This window comes from Urocitellus parryii, chromosome 2 (genome assembly GCF_045843805.1).
Source record: "Urocitellus parryii isolate mUroPar1 chromosome 2, mUroPar1.hap1, whole genome shotgun sequence".
NCBI classification, from domain to species: Eukaryota; Metazoa; Chordata; class Mammalia; order Rodentia; family Sciuridae; genus Urocitellus; species Urocitellus parryii.
In genome coordinates, this window is record NC_135532.1 from 28,435,224 (window position 1) to 28,458,528 (window position 23,305).

Sequence of the window (23,305 nt, forward strand, 5' to 3'; positions counted from 1 at the left end):
TGCTCCATAAAGCCTAACCCAGCTCAGAAGTAATGCTTATTCATGGGCGTGAGTGATGCTGTAACTATTGCATTCTGCTCTTTCCATTCTCTGCTTCCAAACGTTTCTCAGATTTTCCCTTTTTACTTTCCAGTAGTCGTCACCTCTGTTCAGGACCTTGGAAATATCTAGATTTTGGCACGGTCGTTCTACCTTTCAGCATCCAGCTGTTCACATTTGAATCCATTCTGCATGGATGATTTCGAGCATAAACCATAGATCATCACTTGTCTCAGAAACTTTTGCTCTTCCCTTGTGACCTATTACATCAAGTCCAAATAACTTCATGCTCACATTTTGTCTTGTTCCAGTTCCATACTCTCTATTGTAAACTTAGTTTCCAAAAGCCACAAACTATTAATCCTTTCCTCTAATTAGGCTGGCATTATTATTTTCCCAACACATTGGTTAAATTCTTATATCCATGCCTTTAATCATAATTTCCATTCTTAAATGCCCCATTGCTCTCCCCTGAGCATGAGACAAATCCCACGATGGGGGATATTATAAAGATTCTTTGCTCCCAACCCATCTGCCCCAGAGGTGGCACAGGCTAGGAAAGAAAGGGCAATTGTTTGGCTTCATTATCTGAAATTTAAAGTTGTTTTGGAGAGTTCCAGATGATTTGATGAAATGCAACTTGGTAAAAAACATTTGCAGTGGAGAATAGTTTAATCAGCTAGACCATTTGTTTGAAAACGAATCCCAATTACTAGACTTCCCTGTGTTAATAATTTTGGTATTCCAAGAATTTTTAAAGCATTTCTAACTATTCTTTTTTTTTAAATTATAAGGTTAAAGTGTAAGCAACTGTTACCCTTCCATGTTTGTAAGATTCTGGAACAACGGAAAGGGAGAGTAATAGGATATTTATAAATCAATAAATAATTGCTGAGTGGTGAGGAATTGAATTAGTTGGAACAATCCCTGCCCTCCATTCTATGAAAAGGGGAAACACAGTTAAACAAGTAGAGCACACACCATCAGTTTAGAAAAACTGTGTAGTCAACAGTTTGCAGAGGAAAAGTCTCTAATCTAAACTTGAACATTTGGTTTCTTTTCTTACTTGTTTATTTTTTTCTTATTAGATAAGCAATATACGTTTATGATATAAAAGTCAGAGAGTCAGAGAAACAGAAGGATGTAAAAAGTTGCCCATATCCTACTCAGTAGGTGCTGAGAGCCACGTAGGGACAATTATTATCCCATTAGTACAAATCCTTAAAAATCCTGTCCTAGGGCTGAGGTTGTGACTCAGTGGTGGAGCACTTACCTAGCACATGTGAGGCACTGGGTTCCATCCTCAGCACCACATAAAAATAATAAAAAAAAAAAATAAAGGTATTGTGTTCAACTACAATTAAAAATATTTTTTAAATTCCTGTTCTATGTATATTTATTTGATATCTGTAAAATGATTCCATAAATTAGTTAATACTGAACATGGCTTATCTACAGCTAAATATAATTTATTAAAGTAAATGATAATACTTTGTTGCTAAAAATTAGTTTGTTCCAGTTGATCCTTTATTCCTGGGTTATTTCAATGAGTTCTTACTATTTGTCCTTTTTTTTTTGTTGTTGTTCCTTTAGCTTGTTTCAAATGATCTAGGAATTAATGGCTGGTGCTTAATAGCTACTCAATAAATATTTGAGAGAAAGAATAAATACATGAGTAATCCCCAATTGTTGGGAGTTCATGTTTTTCTATTCAACTCCACTATTGCTGGAGAGCATGCATATAATCTTACTGAAGAGCCACTAACTTATGGGGAACTATAATGACATATGGTATCTATTCCAAATGCATGTGTGTAGAGTGCATTGGTAAAGAAATATGTATATGAATCTGTAGAGCCAAACAAAACTTCACAGTGGAGATGAGAATTGAACCCAATTTAGAAAGAATGAGCATTTTTCAGTGAATAGCTGGGGAAAACAGAAATTAAGAGTGGAGTTAATTAGGGGCGTCTTCCTAGATGAGGCAAGTCTGAAACAGAAGGTGAAGAGGGATATAGATTATAGAGGAAAGGCAGACGGTTACTTTAGGGTTGTCAGGGGGTCGTTCAAGGTAGGTACAGCCGTAGGTGAGGCATAATAAGAAATTAGCCTAACTATAGTAGAAGAATTGGGTCGGAAGGTGATGAGCTATACATTTACAGGAAACTGTACTGATTTTTCCTAGTAATTTGTGGGAGGTTGTAGGGCTTGGTGCCCAGAGTTAGAAATTTCACTCATTAGATTTGCTAAGAAGTCCAAAGTAAAAGCAAGCAATCCCAGCTGCTGCCTAGTCACATATACCCATGTACCAGAGTGCCAGGGAAGGCAGATGTGAGGTCCTGGGCTCAGGTTACGGTCTGAGCAAACTTATAAGGAATTCAAAGAGACTCCTGGCTATTTTTGTGATAAAAGCTGTAGATGGCTATTTTGGAGGAATCATTTATGCATTCTACTAGACGATTGTTTTGTAGAAGGCCATTTGAAATGCTCTCTCAAGCAGCTGCAGTTTATGATCCATGGAACCATGCTGATAGAAACAAGAGGAGTAATTTGCTCTACAAACACCAACATTAGGCCCGTTGGCATGCTTGTGTAACAGCATGCGATAAAGCAGGGACTTTGAAGAAAGTCCTCAGACAGGGCATCCTGATACTGTTGTTGAAGTCGAGGTAAATGAATGTCCCAAAAGGAAAGAAGCCTCTGGTGTGCTCTGAAATATTTTTTTAAATATTTTTTTTTTTAGTTATAGTTGGACACAATACCCTTATTTTATTTATTTACTTTTGTGTGGTGCTAAGGATCCAACCCAGCGCCTTGCACATGCTAGGCAAGTGCTCTACCGCTGAGCCCCAACCTGTGATTGAGACCTGAAGTAACATCTGGAGGGTGCCAGGAGGGAGTAGACACCCATGAGCTGTGGGAACCGTTTTCTGTTTGTGGGCTGCATTTCATTTCTTTCACTGTTGGTCTCAATCAATTTAATAAAGATTATTTATAGGATTAAATTAATCTTTTAAGAATCATTCCATTTCATTTTTTAAAAAAATCTAAGGAATGGTAACAAAAAGTATCCCCATTGGTATTACTCCTGAAATATATTCAAAAGATCATTAATACTAACAATGTTTTTTCCAACTACAGATTCATAGGCCCAGTGGTCTCCCAAGCAGCTTCTCCAAGATGGAAAACCCATGACCTATACTGAACTTGACCCCTTTGCTTCCCCAACCTTTTATTTTTGGCTTTCTTTGTTGTCTTTAATGGCCCTCTCCCCAGTACACATGTAAATACATACAAATCATCAGCAAGTACTATTGATTTTGCCTTCAGTAGGAGCTTAAATTTGGCCACTTCTTGCTACCTCCTTTACCAACATCCTCTTTTACTTGGATTGTTGGTCCAAACCACTGTCATCTTTTTCCTGGACCACTGTGATAGCCGCCCAGCTCTGTCTCCACTCTTGCCCTCCTGGATCCTATTCTCCATGGAGCATTCAGTAATCTAAAATTCATAAATCAAATTATATCACCACCACACATGAATAATAAACATTGGTATGCTACTTATTATGTGTCCGTCACAATTCCAAGGGCATTCCATACACATCTTTTATTCAACATGCTCCAGACCAGAAGAATTTCTGATTTTGAATTTTGGAATATTTGCATACACATAATGAGATGTCTTAAAGGTGGGATCCAAGTCTAAAAATGAGATTCATTTACATTCCACATACATCTTATACACATAGGCTGAAGGTAATTTTATATACTATTTTGTGTGCATCTGTGTTTTGACTGCAGCCCATCACATGAGTTCACAAATTCCAGTTGCTTCACATCTTTGCTAGAATTGGTCCTCAGTCTTTCTAATCGTAGGCCTCTTAGTGAGTGTGGTTGCTCATTGTAGTTTTAATTTTTATTTCTCTGTTGATGTTGAGCAGTCTCTGTGTGCTTATGGGCATGGGTGAAGATTCTCATGTGAAGTGTCTGTTCAGATCTTTTGTTCAGGGTGGGGAAGGGAGTATTTTGTTTTTCCTACTGATTGATAGGATAATTATTTTTATTTTGTATAGAATTATTTTAATATATATAATATACATATCACACATGCTATATATATGTATATCTCCTATTTACCCCCATTAATTGATTTGCCTTTTCATTCTGAAAACTTTTGAACATATTTTAATTTTGATGATGTTCAGTTTGTTGATTTTTTGTTAAAGTTTTCTGTTTTAAGTTTTTCCTATCCCAAGATCAGAGGCTATTATCTTGTGTTTTGCTTTTCAAGCTTTATAGCACTAGCTTTTATATTTGGACCCAAAATTTAATATTGAGTTTTTTAATTTATGAAAATGGTGTCTCTCTCTTTCAGTTTTTCTTTAATTTCTGTTAGCAATATTTTGCAGATATCATTGTAACAGTCTTGCACATCTTTTGTTAAATTATTCCCAATTATTTTATGGTTTGGAGCTGTTGTACATAGTTTTGCATTTAAATTCTGTTTTACAATTGTTTGCTGCTCATGTAGAAATACAACTGATTTTTGTACATTGACCTCGCATTCTGTCCCACTTAGGAAATTTACTTGTTAGTTGTAATCATTTTCTTTCTTAGACCATTTCAGATGTCTACAAGGACAATCATGTTTTCTATGAACAGCAGAGGTTTTGTTTTCTTTCTTTCCAAGAAACATGCATTTTATTTCTTCAATTTGCTTACTGCACTGGCCAAGACCTCCACTGCAATGTAAATAGAATCGTGGGGTGGCTAAATGTATTCCTAAGTATTTCATTCTGTTTTGATTATTATAAATGAAATTGTTTTCTTAATTACCTCTTCACTATAAAAAAACCACTGGTCCTGGGCTTTCCTAAGTTGAGAGATTCTTGATTACTGAATTCAACCTTTCATTATACATCCATTCAGATATTCTGTTTTCTTGAGTCACATTCGGCAATTTGTTTACCGACAGGAATTTGCTCATTTCGTCTAAGTTATCTGGTTGTTGGCATCCAATTATTGCTAGCATTCCCATATAATGCTTTTTGTTACAGAAATGGACACAGAAAAGTGTCAGTAGTCTCAGTAGTAATGTCCCCACTTTCATTTCTGGTATCATTAATTTGAGTTTTCTCTTTTTTTTCTTGGTCTAGCTAAAGGTTTGTCAATTTTGTTGATCTTTCAATTTGATTTATGAATTTTAGATTACTTAATGCTCCTTGGAAAATAGGATTTTGTTGATTCTATTATTTTTTTCAAGGAATTTGTGAATTCTGTTTAAGTTGTCAAATTTTTGACATAAAGTGCTTTGTAATATTTTCTTTGTTCCCCTGTTAGTATCTGAGTATTTGCAACAATGACCTATCCCGTTTCTACTTTTACTTATAGTTTCTAGATTTTTTTTTACTTAAGTGTTAATAGGAATGTGTTAGTTTATCACTATACTCAGAGACTATTTTTGCCTCTGTTAATTTTTTCTGTTGTTTATTTTCTATTTCATTGATTTTAGCTTTTATCTTCATTATTTCCATCCTTTCATTTGTTTTGGTTTTAATTTGCTTTTCTATTTTCTAACTTCTCAAGATGAAATTTTAAGTTGTCGGTTTGTAGGTCTCTCTTCTAATATTAGCATTTAAAGCTATCACCTTTTCCTTCAAGTTTTATTTTCACTACATCTCATACATTTGGATTTAATATTTTAATTATTATTAAGTTAAAAATGTTTTCTAATACCCCTTTTATTTCTTCCTTGACACATAGATTATTTATAAATGTGTGTTTAATTTCCAAATATTTGGTGGATTTTCTAGATGTGTTACTAAATTCTAATTTAATTCCATTCTGATCACAGCACAGTCTCTGTAAGATTCTATTGTATTGATATTTCTTGGAATTTATTTTATGGTTCAGCGTATTATTTATATTCATGATTATTTCACAAACACTTGAAGATATTGTTTAATGTAGTGTTGATATTGTCAAGTTGATTGATAGTAGTGTTTAGACAACATCTACATGGTAAATGTATTTTTTTTCGTTTTCTTTAATCAATTACTGAGAGTGGAATTAAAACCTCTAAAGATAATTGTCCATTTTTCTATTGGGTTTTTTAAAAATTCTGTGTCTGCTTTATATATTTTAAAGTTCAGATATCATTACATTTAGAATTTTGTCTTCTTGATGAATCAACCTTCTTTTTATGTCTCTGTCTTTGGTATCAGTGCTTGTCTTGAAGTCTATTTTCTTCTATAGCTACTATAGCGTTCAGCATTTTTTTTTCCATTTCTCCACATTTTTAAAACTTGTGCCATATAGTTGTCCAGTGGTGGGACTTGTTACGTATTAGTACATGCATACACTAGAACAATATAATTTGAGCCACCAGCTTTTTAATGCTTATCCTTTGCACTATCTCTTTTCATTCTATTTCTTTCAAACTGACACCTTATATATATTTATTGCACACAGATAATGTTGGAGCTGATTCTTTCAAAAATGTACTTGACAGTATTTTTCCTGTACTTGGAGCTTTAGTCCATATTTCTTTGGGAATTTATTTATTTATTTTTCCTTTTATTTTTATTTTTTTTTAAATGATGAATTGGAGTTTATTAAAATTTTGAACTCTTGTTTTTCTTTTTTTTTAAATTTTCTTTTTTTTTATTGGTTATTTATTGGATCATTTGTACGTGGTAAGACAATATAGTATCACTCTTAGAGACTACCTTGTCAAATTCCTTCTAATTATTATTTTTTAAATTTTATGTGCATAAAAATTCTCTGTCTTCCAAGGTCTTAGAAATAAAATAGAACCAGGGTATCTTTTTTTAAAATAGAAAACAAGAAAAACACTTTAATGAGAATATTTTTTTACAGTCTAATTATTATTTTTTATTGGTTGTTCAAAACATTACAAAGCTCTTGACATATCATATTTCATACATTTGATTCAAGTGGGTTATGAACTCCCATTTTTACTCCGTATACAGATTGCAGAATCACATCGGTTACACATCCACGTTTTTACATATTGCCATACTAGTGACTGTTGTATTCTGCTATCTTTCCTATCCTTTACTATCCCCCCTCCCCTCCCCTCCCAGAACCAGGGTATCTTATGAGAGTGTTTCCCTGCGTTGGTCCAGAAAATCATTTGCATCTGTCTCAGACTGTTTGATCTTCCTGCCAGCCTTCCTTCCTCCATATCTATTTATTACTGAGTCTATTGCAGATACTTTGCTGGAATCTAAGGAGAGAGAGATAAAAAGTGTTTGAAGCACCCACAATCCAGATACTTAAATAAATGCAATAAAATATGGTTAACGTCTTGGATTGAGTTTAGCTGTGGAAACAGATAGAATGGACCTGTAGCTCAGCAAGATTGGGGAGAGGGAAGATGTCAGGGAGGCTTTATGGAAGTGGTGATGGGGGGCAAAGTTTTGAAGTGGAGGTAGAGTCAAAGGACCTGGAATAGCTAAAAAAAATACTTCAGGGGGCTTTACTTATAAAAATTTGGGCACCTAGGGGATCTCAGAACCTCAAGCAGGGCTCATTGTGCTTGGGATTTGGGATTTGAGGCAGAAACTTTAGGGAAACGTAGAGAACAGGTTGGTAGGGATTAGTTATACCAGGAGAGCCTGCCATCCAATTGCTATGAACCATTTTCCTTTTTGAATTTTAATTTTTTCAAATCTCTAAAGCAATACATATTTATGGTCAGAAAAGAAAAAGTGAAGAGAATTATACCACCCACAATCTTGCCACAAAACTTCTTTTAAGAAGTTGTAAATCCTTCCAGATCTTTATGTACATATTTTTCTTTAATAAAAAAATTGCACATTACTTACTATTTTATAATTTGTTTTTGGTTCAGTTATGATTTTAGAAACATTGTTACCTGTTTATAGATATTCTTTTGAAAGATTTGTAATGTTTTAAAAGAATGTCTTATTTTTTCAGTTATACCATCATTATTAAAACATTCCTATATGTTTATATGGTTGTAAACATATTTGAATATTGGACACTTCAATTGTTTTCAATGTTTTGCTATTTAGAAATAGGTTGTAGATGAGCATTCTTTCTTGCCCATATAGTTAATTATTTATCTGAGTCCTCGTCACTAGGTTTATTGAGTCTCAATCTTAAGATGACAGGCTTATAAAATGAACATACCTGGAAAAATTAGAAAGCAATGGGAGACCGTGCATGACCTTTTTCCTGTGAATCATCCTTGATTGTTGCAAGACCCTTAGTGATGACTTTTCTCATATTCTGCCTCAGTACTGCATCTGATTTTCTCAAACCTACCATCTGCAGATGGAATGAACAACCTCATGAGGAGGTGATGGAGCAGATTTAATTCTGTTTAACAGACTCGGGCCTCTGAGGGCCAGGGAGGCCATGAGGGATTCCTCAGGAAGCTCAGTCTGGAGAAGGATGCATCATTACCCTCATTAAATGATGGGAGCACAGCATGTTGGAGACTTGGATGTGCAGTTCAGTGTGGCAGGTCAGATGGGGTTGGGATTTCCTGGAGAAGATGCCAGGCACAGGAGGACCACCTAGCTGGGCCGCTCTAGAGAACAGACAAAGAACAGATGCAATAGAGATTTGGAGTAGAGTTAAGCCAAATAGTACCTAAGATGTTTTCTATGCTGTAAATGTATCCTCTAAAATAATCAACTACGTAATAGGCACTTTGACTTGCATCAGATCAATTAATCCTCATAATCCTTATGAGAAAATAGATGGTATTTGCATTTCCACTGGTTGATGAAAAAACAATGGAGACAACTTCAATCATGGGAGCAGCTCTTCGTGCAGTGCAGTAAGCTACCTCTGAGATAGGATAAGCAACAGAGGTTCACATTGTAACAGATAAAGGAGTTGTGATCTAAACTCCACATTTTATCACTGCATCATATCACTGTTATAGTCTGGATTGCAGAGCAGGTGGGGTTTCCTTTTCCAACAATGTTCATGAAATAAACATTCATGGAGACTCTACTATAGAATCTCTGTGTCAGGAGCTTTTACATAAATTATCTAATTTAATGCTTGAAGCATTCAATGAGAGGCACAGAAAGCTGGGCTTCCCTGTCCAGGTTAAATAATGTGGTCAAAGGCACATAACTAAAACTTGATGGAGCAGGAACTTTAACTGACACCGGCGATCACCTGTGCCTTTGTCAGTGGCCCAGGTCATTTATCATTTCATCCACATTTCCTCTGATCCATGTCAAAGTCTTCCAGGTTAGAAGTGTGGTCCGTTATCATGAACAATTCTGTTGCATGATTCCAGCTACCTGTACAACTGAGCCAGACTGTGAAGTTCCTACCTATTCAGTGCTTGCTCTGAAGATGACTGCCTGTTAGAATTTAGGACATGACAGTTCATAGGCCTCAAATTGGGCCAAATTAGGAATGTCCCTTGGTCCTAGGTCCCAAAGGGTGGATTCCTGAGTACCAGTTTGACTATTCCCCTGCTTTTCTATTTACCTATCAAGTGACATCATGGTTTCCTGTCAACAGAGAAGGGAGGGATAGTTTGGGGGTGGCAAGGAAAATAATGAAGGGCAGGTGAAATCATAGAGCTAACAGACAAAAGTCACTATTGCTTCCATTCACATTTTATCCTCTATTTCTTTCTTAGCTTATAGATAGCTGCTATATGGAAAGAATACACTCAGTGAAATGAAATAACAGATGTCACTAAGAAACTAAAAATAAAAATCAGACATAAACAATCTTATTTCATTGAAATGGTTAGCTGAGCTCCTAAGAATGGTGATGAGGCCATTTTTGGATTCCTGCCCTGAAATGAACCAGGAGAAGAATATTTAAGAAAAATGAAGAGGATATTTGGCATACTGAGCAACAGATCTTCTTCCGGCTCAGGGATTGGAATGAAAATTGGCATGATCATGTTGTAGAAGATACAGAATTAAATGGAGAATTAAAATAGAATTTTCAAAGAATATATGTTAGGGGAATAAAAGGCTAATAGTATTTATATTTGTAGGAAAATGGTGGGAGTAAGTCAAGGAATCCAAAGGTGAAGCGAAACTTCAAGTAGAAAGGGAAAAATACCATTTAAGTCTCAATATTTGTAAATAAAAGAAAACAAATGAAAAGATATCAGAAGTCAGCAAGATTTAATGGGAATATAAAGTTGGTTTCATGGAAGCAAAGCCCTTTCACTGGTAGGAAACAGTTACTGAGAGCTGACTTAACGGTAGAGTGCCCGTCTCCTGCCAGCTGTATTTAGCTGTGTTTTTCCTCTTGGCTTATACCTTGTACCCTGGATCTGCAGGAAGCCAGCACTGTCCCAGAGTTGTGGAGGGTGGGCCAAGATTAGAATTTAGATTGTCTTTTAATATATTATGCTGATTCATAGGGAAGAACAAAGATTCTGAGGACACACATTGGAATTTAGCTATGGGAGATGAGTAAGAAATATTAAATTGACTCCAACAACTTGAGTCAGTTTGGAAACTCCCAGTCTCTTAGGATAAAGTATATAATCCTATTTAGAAATTCCTAGTGTGATCACAGATGCGACATTGGTTCTTTTCATGGAACCCATTAATTAAAAAGTCCATAATCCAAAGTCAAGTAAGTAGCAAGACAGTATAACAAATTCTTATTTCATTAGCTTTTCAAAATATGAATAATAACCACCAACTTACTCTAATAAACTCATAATAAATTTCCACTGGCTGCTGAAAAACAATGGAAATAACTTTAATCATGGTAGCAGCTCATGGTGGGGTGAGCTACCTCTGAAATAATTTATTGGTTCCAGCTAATTTTTAAAAAAATATTTTTTGGTTGTGGATGGATATAATCCCCTTATTTATTTATTTTTACATGGTGCTGAGAATCGAACCCAGTGCCTCACTACCTCACTACCTCAGTGGTAGAGCGCTGCTAGGCAAGCGCTCTACCACTGAGCCACAACCCCAGACCTGGTTTCAGCTAATTTTTATAGTGTGGGGTTAGTCATTAGGATAGGCTTGATGAGAAACAGATACAACTAGAATTGGGGAAATAACTATGTCCTGCATCTCTCACCATCAGAGAAATTCACCATGATTTTTCTCTTCATAGGCTCATGCCCAAATCTGGCATCTCTACAACACTTCTTTCCGTCCAACTCAGGGAGGCCAAGTGTCCATCGCCCTCAGCTCTCACTGGATCAATCCTCGAAGGATGACAGACCATAACATCAAAGAATGTCAAAAATCCCTTGACTTTGTGCTAGGCTGGTTTGCCAAACCCATATTTATTGATGGTGACTATCCCGAGAGCATGAAGAATAACCTTTCATCTCTTCTGCCTGATTTTACTGAATCTGAGAAAAGGTTCGTCAAGGGAACTGCTGACTTTTTTGCTCTTTCCTTTGGACCCACCTTGAGTTTTCAACTATTGGACCCGCACATGAAGTTCCACCAATTAGAATCTCCCAACCTGAGGCAACTCCTTTCTTGGATTGACCTTGAATATAACCACCCTCAAATATTTATTGTGGAAAATGGCTGGTTTGTCTCAGGGACCACCAAGAGAGATGATGCCAAATACATGTATTACCTCAAAAAGTTCATCATGGAAACCTTAAAAGGTAGGATTTGGGGTAAAAATATTCATTTCTTGTCAAAATCCATGGGGGACACAATCCTTAAGATTATCTGCCATATGCTGTGTTCTATTTTTAGTCATATTGTAGGAATTCATTTTGGCAATAGTAGAAATGCATTTAGGTAGTGCCTTTTCTGTTTGAGGCCTTGAAGAACTTAATTTTTATCTTCTCTCATAAGGGATAAACTGGGTTAATGTTTGAAATTACTTGATTTGCAGTTATTAATTAAGACTTTAAGTATAATAGAAATCTTAGGACATGTAGCTCTCTGTGCGTGTTCTTGAGTTTTTATTACTTTGACCGATTAAACACTTTTTTTAAAAGGGTGTATACATATTATCTGGAAGAAGTAGTAGTTCATGATTTTAAAGACCTTTTTCATTTAGGATCTGAGGTTCAATGCTAGGTGCTTAGGCAGAAAACAGATATTGGCCCTGTAGTGCACCCACTGGGAGTAAGAAACTATCCTGTCTCAGAAATCCAAATAAAAACACATTGGAGATAAGCCTATTTGTGAAGCCATTTATCTGTAGAGTTATCTAGAATCAATGAGAACCTTTTGTCAATAAGAAAAAAAAAATCATTGGTTTGCCAAACTGGGAGCATTCTACTTGGCATTTCCTTAAGTAGTGAAACCCTCAGATTCTCTCGAACCCTGAGGTGAGTGCCCAGGGAAGGGTCATGCTGCTCTTGTCCTCTCTGCCTTTTGCAGCCATCAGGCTGGATGGGGTCAATGTCATCGGGTACACGGCGTGGTCCCTCATGGATGGTTTCGAGTGGCACAGAGGCTACAGCATCAGACGTGGACTCTTCTATGTCGACTTTCTGAGCCAGGATAAGAAGCTGTTGCCGAAGTCTTCAGCCTTGTTCTACCAAAAGCTGATAGAGAAAAATGGCTTCCCTCCTTTACCTGAAAATCAACCCCTAGAAGGGACATTTCCCTGTGACTTTGCTTGGGGAGTTGTTGACAACTACGTTCAAGTAAGTCAGCTGACAAAACCCATCAGCAGTCTCACCAAGCCCTGTCACTAGTAAGTAGTGCTTCCTTCTCAGGCTCTTGACATGGTGCACTCTCCGCTCTTGGAGCCCAACAGTTCCCAGTGAGCACCTGGAGATCACCATTTGGAATGCTGCACTCTTCTCCCCAAAGATCTTCCAATCTTCATCATATGATTTAAATTAGATCCAAAGGAAAAGAATTTAAACACCTGAGTATTTAAGATTTGATAAGACAATAAAAAAAAAAACACGGTCTTTTAGTATTATGGGGTTCTAATCCTTTTTAAAACAGTTGAGCTTTTTCATAAATAAGATATGACATGGAACTCCAGAGTCTCTGAGATCTCAGTGGACCAGCTGAGAATGAGGGTACAGCTCTCCTGAGGCATAAACATGGACCACCCTCACCCCCAGACTTGCAGAAACCCCTCATCAATGCAAACCCTTCTCCAATGACTCACTGATAGAAATGCCCTTTTTAGATATAGTCACTGAAATGATATGGAAATGCTTTAAAATGATCAATCAATATTTATTGAATATCTACTTTGTAGTTAGTTAATCCTCAATGTTCTTTTTTAATTTCCCTAATTTAAAAGGGACTTATTTTCTTGGGTTTGATTGAATACTTCATTAAGTGTGTACAGAGCCTTGTGTGGTGATGGGGTCACTTGATTAGGGGGGATTGTCAGTTTAGTCACTGAAATGAGTAAAATCACCACCCTGTTTTCAAAGGAGTAATGGAGACTATTGAGATTAAGAGATGGGTACACAAACAAGGTAAAGGAGTGAACAGAACTTGAGGGTAAGTGAGCAGGGTGGGATGGTGGGGTACTACCACATAGCCTGAGAATGAAAACTGATCAAGACAGAGACACAGTTCAGTCTCCATTGTTAAGCAGTGAGATTTAGCATGTTGGATTCTTCTAGTCACTTTGTAGCTGCTATAGCTTCAAAAGAAGTATTTGGAAGAATGCTTGGATCTGAGGAAAGGTGTTCTGGTTGCAATGCATTGTTGTTTCTTTGTAAATATTAAATTGAAATATTTATAAGTAAATAAATCAACACTAGCCTTCATATGTTTTTGTTGGTTTAGATTTTTCTTACATTTTTTTTTTTCAGAATATGTAGTATGGTTTAGACGTGGTCTCAGACTCAATTCCTTTCTTCACATTTACTGAGGAATGTTGGTTTGGTGCTTTAGTGTGGAGTTGGAACGTCCCCAAAGGCCCATGGGTTAAAGGCTTGGTTTCCAACTTGGCACTACTGGGAGGTGGGGAAATGTTTAAGAGGTGGGGCCTGGTAGGAGGCCTTTAGGTAATTGGGGATGTGCCCTGGAGGAGAATAGTAGGTCTCCAGCCCTTTCCTCTTTCTCTTTTTTGTATCCTGACCATGAGATAAGCAGTTGGCTTTACCATATGCTCCCCACCACGATATCCTGTCTCACCATAGACCCAAAAGCAAAGCTGTCAATCAATCAAGGACTATAACCACCAAAACTGTGAGCCAAAAGGAAATGTTTCCTCTCCATAAGTTGATTATCCCAGGTACCTGTCATGGTGATGTCTGAGTGCAATAGGAAGAAGGCTTCTTAGCTTCAATTTGCTCAGTGTGGGCTTTCCTTCTTGCTTGTCTCCCTTCTTCCCCAGTCCAGAGCTATTTGGAACCTTCTTTCTCTCTCCATGTGGGACACAAAATGGAGCTTAAGCAGTCTCTGAGGTGGCAGAGTTGGGGCTGATAAGGAAGGAGGAGGGACAGGGACAGAGAAAGGGAAGAAGATAGGTCCTTCAGTCTCTCCTTCCTCCTGCCCTTTATTGGGGATGGGGTGAATTAGATGGTGCTTGGTCTTTATTCTGTATCTTGACTTCTCACTCACTCTCTGAAGGCATTGAGCACTGTCACTGAAGGGCTCATGTTCTCCCTGATTTCTGATAGCAGCCCAAGTCTGGCAGGTAACTCCCAATTTGGTCCTTTGTGTGTGGAGAAGTCTCATAGCCAGCATCTTCCGTAGGGAAGTGGAGGCTGTTGAAAACCATTTTACTCCTTCCCCATTTCCATGCAAAGCCTGCATCTTATTTCCTTGAGAGAGAAGAGAAACTCTGATCAGAAGCAAAAAAGTATGGCAGCAAATAGGAAAATGGGGAGAGAAGTTCCTTTTTTATAGAATCTTAATCTTACTAAGTCCCAAGTTTTCAATTCTGTGAATATTTCAAAGAAATCAACACGGGTACATTAAAATAGGTTGAAATAGGTTGGAAACCGCTGGGTGCCATGGCACATGCCTGTAATCCCAGCAGCTTGGGAGGCTGAGGCAAGAGGATTGCAAGTTCAAACCAGCATCAACAATTTAGGGAGACCCTGTGTCTAAATAAAATACCATATGGGCTGGGGATGTGGCTCAATAGTTAAGCCCCCCTAGGTTCAATCCCTGGTACCAAAAAAAAAATAGTTTGGAAACCATAACCTGGAGCCCATATATATGACACATTTTATATATGTATATAATATTAATATTTATTATAAGTATTATATATTACATAATATAAGTTTTTATAGATGTTCTACACCTAGGATGATGGGACAAAATGGGTTAATCCTGGGTGAGCCACTCACTGGTCTCAACCTCTCTGAGGATGCACTTTTAGCTTATCAGGCCCAAACCCATAATTGACTCTCAAAGCCATGGTGGATGCCAACTCCCTGGAAGCTCTCTGTGGGAACAGGCTGCAGCTGCGTTTTCTTCTTTCTGGTTTGCAGTTTGGGCTTGGCCTCATATTAGCAACTCCAGGCTAATGCCTGATTGGCATAGTAAAAGGAGGTCCTCTGACCCATCTGTTCCAAGGTGTGAGAGCATTTTCATTGACAAGCAGTGTTCTAACTTAACACGTTGACGTCCTGAGAAGTTGATGTCTAAGCCATCCAAATTCATCTTTCCCTTCCTGGCTAGTGTTTCAAACACTTAATATTTGGGGCTTGTGTTTCACTTTAATAAGTTGAAAAATAATATCCCATTGACCGTGACCTGTCTGAAGTCTGATGTTGGCTCATTCATAGGCATTGCCATTTCACTTGGACCCAACTTCTAGCTGGCAGGCTTGTTTTCCATAACCACAAAGGCTCCTAGGTAACAGAAATAAAGAATGTGCTACATACTGAGGACATGGAGCTTCTTTGACTTCAGTCCCTGTTAGGAGAAAGTTTCTTCCATAACATACTAGATACATACTTTATACCAATTCCTTCTCAAAGGTCTAATTTTATTATTTCATTTTTAAGCAAAAACGAAGTCAACAAATTAACAGCAGTTAGAAGAAATTTTACCTAAACACTCATTTCTAAATGCTGCATATTTTAAAAAAATATGATCCCAACCCCCCACCCATGCAAAATAATCATATCTTGGTCTTTCATGTTTGTTTTCAGATGGAGTGAATCAAAGCTGTTGCTTTGGATGATTCTGGCAGAAAAGTTATGAATTTAGTCATCTCAAAGCTCTATAAAAATAATGCAAAAAATTCCTTCAAGTTCTGAACACTTTTTCTTCAAAATAACATGCAAATATTTTCTCTTGTGAAGCTAAGGAAACACAATTTGTGGATATACGGATGTGGAAAATGACTTCTTACAGCATTCCCACAGCACTAGGGGAAGTGCATGCGTGGGTGATCCACAAGGGACAATTCTCCAGAAAATCAATTTCCTCTGACACCCTGCTTTTTATTACTTTCCCTTACAAACACAGCACTCACCCCTCCAGAGAACCAGCAAAGAATTGTGCGTTTATGACAGGACTGTAAAATTCACAACACCTCTGCTAGAGCTTCAAAACCAGGGTTTATCTGATCTTTGCTTTTATGGCAGGGTCAGGCCAAGACACCTGTTCTAAAAGGATTATTTCAGAGGAGAAACTGGCTTAGGTTGCAGGTCTCTCAGATGGACTTTTCAGTTTTTGTGTAAGCTGTGGAGGGAGGATTTCATGATTTTTTTGCTTTCACAATTTGTCCACTTTTCCTAAGCACCTGTTTCTATTTTGGAAGCTTATATGTCATATGTTTGAGAACCCTATAATTAATATTAATACAGAAAAAAATATTTTAGAAAACTAAAGAAAAACTTCATTTAAAAGAAATCCCTCTCTGGGTGGATGACATTATTGTTCCTTATTTCCACATTCTCTCTCAGGCTTTATACCAATAGATTGAATTTGTTAAATTCTATCACTGACCCTAAACTCCATGAAAGACAACAGTTATGCTTATTTAGCACCCCAGGGAAAACCTAAATGTAGGACATAATTTTAAGAAGCACAATTTAATTATAAATACGATTTCATTTTCTAGCTTTAACTCATGCAGCTTTTAAGCTTTTACATTTTGCCTATTTATTTTTAAATTTGAATACCTCATGCCATTAGTGATTTCTTACACTAAAACATCCAACAATACCCTTCTTGCACAACACAGACTGCCTGCCTGCAAAAATTATTTGTTTTTGTTAACTGAAGTGACCAAAATCAGATAGTTTTTAAAAAACACTAATCTTAAGTGTAAAGTTTAGCAAGAACTGTGAGTAATGTAAAGTACTTTTTTTAAAAAGTGGAATCTTTGCTGGGGTTGTGGCTCAGTGGCAGAGTGCTTGCCTAGCATGTGTGAGGCACTGGGTTCGGTTCTCAACACTGCAAATAAATAAATAAAATAAGGTTCCATTGACAACTAAAAAATATTTTTTAAAAAGTGGAATCTTTTCTTCCTCAAGAAACTACAATTTACAAAAAGTGATTTAAATTCCCAGCTAGGAAGGAGTTTAATTTTGCTCATCTTACTTGCTAATTTTGTTGAAATACTTGCATGGACCTTTCAGGATTTTCCAGGTGAAGCAAACCTTTACTCTATTTTTTTTGTAGGTGGACACCACTCTCTCTCAGTTTACTGACCCAAATGTCTACCTGTGGGATGTCCATCACAGTAAGAGGCTTATTAAAGTGGACGGAGTGATGGCCAAGAGGAGGAAATCCTACTGCGTAGATTTTGCTGCCATCCGGCCCCAGATCGCCTTACTCGAGGAAATGCACGTTACACATTTTCACTTCTCCCTGGACTGGGCCCTGATCCTCCCTCTGGGCAACCAGTCCCACGTGAACCACACGGTCCTGCACTTCTATCGCTGCGTGGTCAGTGAACTGGTCCGCGCCAACATCACGCCGGTGGTGTCCCTGTGGCACCCCGCTGCCCCCCACCAAGGCCTGCCGCGTCCGCTGGCCAAGCAGGGCGCCTGGGAGAACCCGCGCACCACCCTGGCTTTTGCAGAGTATGCCAGACTGTGCTTTCAAGAGCTCGGTCACCACGTCCAGTTTTGGATCACGATGAATGAGCCCGACACGCGCAATATGACCTACCGGGCGGGGCATCACCTTCTGAAGGCCCATGCGTTGGCTTGGCACGTGTATGATGAAAAGTTCAGACCTGCTCAAAAGGGCAAAATCTCCATAGCCTTGCAGGCGGATTGGATAGAACCCGCGTGCCCTCTGTCCCCGAAGGACAAAGAAGTGGCCGAGAGAGTTTTGGAATTTGACATTGGCTGGCTGGCCGAACCCATTTTCGGCTCTGGAGATTACCCACGCGTGATGAGGGAATGGCTGAACCAAAGGAACAATTTTCTTCTACCTTATTTCACCGAAGAGGAAAAGAAGCTGATCCAGGGTTCCTTTGACTTTCTGGCTTTAAGCCATTACACCACTATACTTGTAGACTGGGAGAAAGAAGATCCCCTAAAATACAACGATTACCTTGAGGTGCAAGAAATGACGGACATCACCTGGCTCAACTCCCCCAGCCAGGTGGCCGTGGTGCCCTGGGGCTTGCGCAAAGTGCTGAACTGGCTGAAGTTCAAGTACGGAGATCTCCCCATGTATATAATGGCCAATGGCATAGATGATGATCCCCAAGCCGAACAAGACAAGTTGAGGATGTATTACATACAGAATTATGTAAATGAAGCTCTGAAAGGTAAGGAGCTCCTGAAACAGAAAGGCCACCAAAGGGTAGCTGATAGAAACTCTCCAACAGGGCTGCGCATGTGAGTGGTAGCGCGCTCGCCTGGCATGCGCCGGGGCTCTGGGTTCGATCCTTAGCACCACTTAAAATAAAGATGTTGTGTCCATCGAAAACTAAACAATAAGTATATAAAAAAATTATCTCCTCTCTCTCTCTTTAAAAGAAAAGAAACTCTCCAACAGAAACACACACTGCCACTCACAACAAAGGACCTGGTTCCACTGAAACAATCCAAGAAATAGTATTTTCCTCTAGGAGTAAGAGTTTAGGGATAAGTGGAAGACCAGACAGAAACCCCTAGCTCTACTAGGGGATAGACTTTCTCATCTTCAATCACACATGGTCCCACAGACATCTGAAGTGCTGATGAGTGTAAAATTTAAGCCAAATGCATCATAGAAGGTTTAATTACATCAAACCACTGTTCCGTGTAGTTCAATATTTGTCTTGATATTTACCTATTTGTCTCCTTATAAAAAGATTTTTCTAATTAAATCTAATGGATTCCAAAGTTTTATTAAATGCTCTTTTCCCTGGTGGACCAATGCTATGTCAAAGGGAGGTCCTGTGTGCAAAATATTTTAATGATTCCTCCTGTCCTTGTGTTTTTCCAGCCTACGTGTTGGATGGTATCAATCTTTGTGGATACTTTGCTTATTCATTTAACGATCGCTCGGCTCCGAAGTTTGGCCTCTATCGATATGCCGCCAATCAGTTTGAGCCCAAACCATCCATGAAGCATTACAGGAAAATTATCGACAACAATGGTTTCCTAGGTCCCGAAGCGCTGGAAAGGTTCTGCCCTGAAGAATACACCATGTGTACTGAATGCAGTTTTTTTCACACACGGAAGTCTTTACTGGCTTTCATCGCTTTTTTGCTTTTTGCTTTTATTATTTCTCTTTCCCTTATTTTTTACTACTCTAAGAAAGGCAGAAGAAGTTACAAGTAGTCTGAGCTAGGCTTTTCCTGTTCATTTGTCTTGAAATAATTATGCACACACATGAACTGTTAACCGTTTTTACCTCTCAGTGTTGTGAAATTTCATCCATTTGGCTTTTAGGAAACGTTTCTGTGGCATATGTTAGAGGTTCTAAAATGGGCATAGGTGATTGTAAAATAATGAATAAGGAAAAGAGTGTCTGAATTTGTTCTTTTTTTGGGGCAATTAAGAGACTGATAGGCACCGTGATTTCTTTAACACTGCATGGGAAGCATGAAAAATGGGAATCACAGCAGAGAAAACTTTGTACAGAAATTTGAATGACAAGATTAGGAATATTTTTATCTGTGCCCATTTTAAATTTTATGGTTTTCTTGAAGGGACAACTGTAAGCATTAGATTAAAAAAGTTAAGTCCCAGGTCTCTCCAACTACCATGATAATACCTAATGGCCAAGCCTCTAACTCACCAAGTTTCCTATAAAGAAGGTAGCAGAATACATACCGGAGAGATGACAAAGGGGCCCTATTATTCCCTTTAAAAATAGTGTTTTGGGCTGGGAATGTGGCTCAGGCGGTAGCGCGCTCGTCTAGCATGCGTGCGGCCCGGGTTCAATCCTCAGCACCACATACCAACAAAGATGTTGTGTCCGCCGAGAACTAAAAAATAAATATTAAAAATTCTCTCTCTCTCTCTCTCTCTCTCTCTCTCTCTCTCTCTCTCTCTCTCCTCTCTCACTCTCTCTTTAAAAAAAATAGTGTTTTATCCAATGCTGCTAATATCAATTTATGTATTTGATTAATGATATATTTATCAGATTATGGAAATTTATATTTCATGTGAATTTTTAGAGGCACTCTCTGAGCCCCTGGTCCTTAAGGGTTTAGTTTCACTGGTGCCTTGTTGAGGGCCCACACCTAGGAGACTTTTGATAAATGTTTGCAAAGACATAAAGATGAATCATGAGATGCTGGGTTCTTGGGGAAGCAGAAAGCAATTGTGAAATGCAATCTCCTGCAGTGGCTCTAGGTGGACAAAAACATGCTTATTGTGAGCAACATGATTAATTGATTTTACATCCTTTTGTTTTTGAGCAGACCTTGGAATGAGCGAAATGATTTTTCTTGAGAGAGTAAGGATGAAACCGTAACTCATTCTGTGAAGACTGACTCCACTTTCTGTTCTTCAGAATGTGCTGTGAATTTTTTGAAAAAAAAAATTCTTAATACATTTAAAATTTCTTAATATGTTCAAAAGCAATCAGGTCTGATAACACTGGATTTTTTTGGTTTTGTATCTGTGGAAGTAGCTTTGAACTAATTTTGCTTTGAACTTTTCTACTGAAACATGCTACTGATTCCTGGAGAAAGGACTAATTAGGTCTTCTTCTTTAACACCCTTTAAATAAGTCTTGCTGATTTTTAGACGGGCATGTCTCTTTCTTACACTGGAGTTGTTTTATAGATAGTCAATATTGTATCAGGTGACATAAAGCAGTCATAACAGGCATAACTAACCTTGCTGACACAGGGTCATAGTGTATAATAAAATACTGTACTGTATTATATATCATCTTGAGAGGTGGTATAATTTTTCCATGAAAGATAAGCTTTTGGTGGGATTCTTTATAAAATCGGACACTTTATTAAAATCGGACACTAGAGAATCAATAGTTTATTTTATGTATATATTTTTCAGATTGTAAGAGTAATATATGTTAGTTGTAAAAAAAATTAAATACAGAGACTATATGTAAAGAAAAATAAAAATTACCTATAATGTCACAACCCAGAGCTAGCCACTATTAACCTTTCCTATGTATTTTATGTTATATAGTCAGATCATATCACATATAGTTATGTACCTTTATTAATTTTTATTGTATAACTTTTATCATTGGTCTTCAAATGTATGATTTTAATAGTTGTAGAGATTTCTACTATATGACTATATCACAAGTTATTTGACCATTCTATTTGTTAGACTAGTTTCTTTCTCATGTTAAATAATGAATGTTGTTTAAAACAATTTCCTTGCTACAACATTTACATTCATTTTCTTGAGTGTACAGAGAAGTAGCTCTGCCCTTTGATGAAGTATTGTAATAAATCTGCCTGCAACTTTATCTTTTTTTTGTAATCATGTGTCTGATTACTAGCTATTTATTTTTTAATTAAATTTTTTTTGAGTTGAACCCAGCTTCTTAAGATGTGACTGGAACAATGAAGACATGTTGTGACTGCAGGAGAATGTGACCTACCAATGATGAACAATGGCGGAGGCAGGGAAGGTGTCCCAGGGAGTCCATGTGGTTGAGCTGAAAGAGAATTTCAGACACAGAGAGAGTGAAATAAAGGAAAAGCTGAAAGGGGTAAAATAGAGAAGCCAAAGTACCCAAGAGGAATGACATCTCAAAGCCATTCAACTCAACCGTAACACGAGCATCATGTTAGAATCCTGGCTGACCTTCAGAACTGGTGCTCTGGCTAGGTCAAAGGAGCCAGGGCCCCTCTCAGATTAGGCTTGGTACTTCCAGGAGGGCCTGGGAAGAGAGTCTTTCTGGTCCCATGGGATTGTCTTAATTGTCTTCTGTTGCTATAACTGAATCCCATAGTCCGGGTAATTGATAAAGCATGGAAGTTTCTTTGGCTAATGGCACTGGAAGCTGGGAAGTCCAGTCTCTAGGTGCCAGGTGGTGCCGAGGGCCCTTTCTTGCATCTCAACATGACAGAGGGCATCACATGGTGAGTCAGAGCGAGCATGCTAGCTAGCATAGGTCTCTCTTCTTATAAAGCTGCTCCCCCATCATGGGAGCCCTACCCTCCTGACCTCATCTAACTCTGATTACCTCCCGATAGGATTAACATATGACACTGGGGATTAAGTCTTCCACACAGGAATTCCTGGGGACATGTCTAAATCATGGTGAGGTGATGCATGTTCATTTCTTTTCTTTTCTTTGAATACAGTGCTGAGGATGGAATCCAGGGCCTCTTGCATACCAGGCAGGTACTCTATCACAGAGCTGTACCCTGAGTCCCATGCTCACATTTTCACTGGATTCTCAGAGCCCTGCATTCTTTGCACTCCTGACCTTTTCTTTGATTCCCTATTCTTATAGGTTCTAGGTTTTCCATACATGTGCCATATATATTCTCTTGGAGTCCCTACCACTCTCCTGTGTTGTGGGGCCAACTCTACAGTCAACAATGAGTGGAAAACTCATGGATCCCTGAGGGCTTGCAGCTATTTGCAACTACTCTGTATTTACTGCATATTCCCTTGATCCCACATGAGCCCTTTGCACGTACCCGCACTTCATTTTGCTCTGATTTGGAGAACAGGGTTTTCAGATCATTTTATTTTTGTCTTCCATGGATAATTATTAGAATGCCTAAAACCTTGGAGGCTTTTCTTTATATTATGTAGAGCAGTGCTGTCCAGCAGAGATATAATAAACCACATATTTATCAAATTAAAAATTAATCTTATGTATTTTACTGATTCAATTTTCACCAATATATCCAAAATATTAGAATCTCAATATATAGTTAGTTTAAATTTATTGAGATATTTTACATACTGTTTTTGTACTGAATCTTAGAAATCTGTGTGTTTAACACAC

At 37.9% G+C, this 23,305-nt stretch overlaps 1 protein-coding gene across 1 annotated transcript in view; it reads left to right on the top strand.

Moving 5' to 3' along the window:
* Kl (klotho) overlaps positions 1–19,689 on the top strand; it is a 42,523-nt gene extending 22,834 nt beyond the window's left edge. Inside the window, exons 2-5 of the mRNA XM_026395140.2 lie at positions 11,157–11,667; positions 12,398–12,666; positions 17,588–18,689; positions 19,352–19,689. Of these exons, the coding sequence (XP_026250925.2) occupies positions 11,157–11,667; positions 12,398–12,666; positions 17,588–18,689; positions 19,352–19,689 (2,220 nt within the window). The remainder of the gene's footprint in view (positions 1–11,156; positions 11,668–12,397; positions 12,667–17,587; positions 18,690–19,351) is intronic.
* Positions 19,690–23,305: the final 3,616 nt, after the last annotated feature.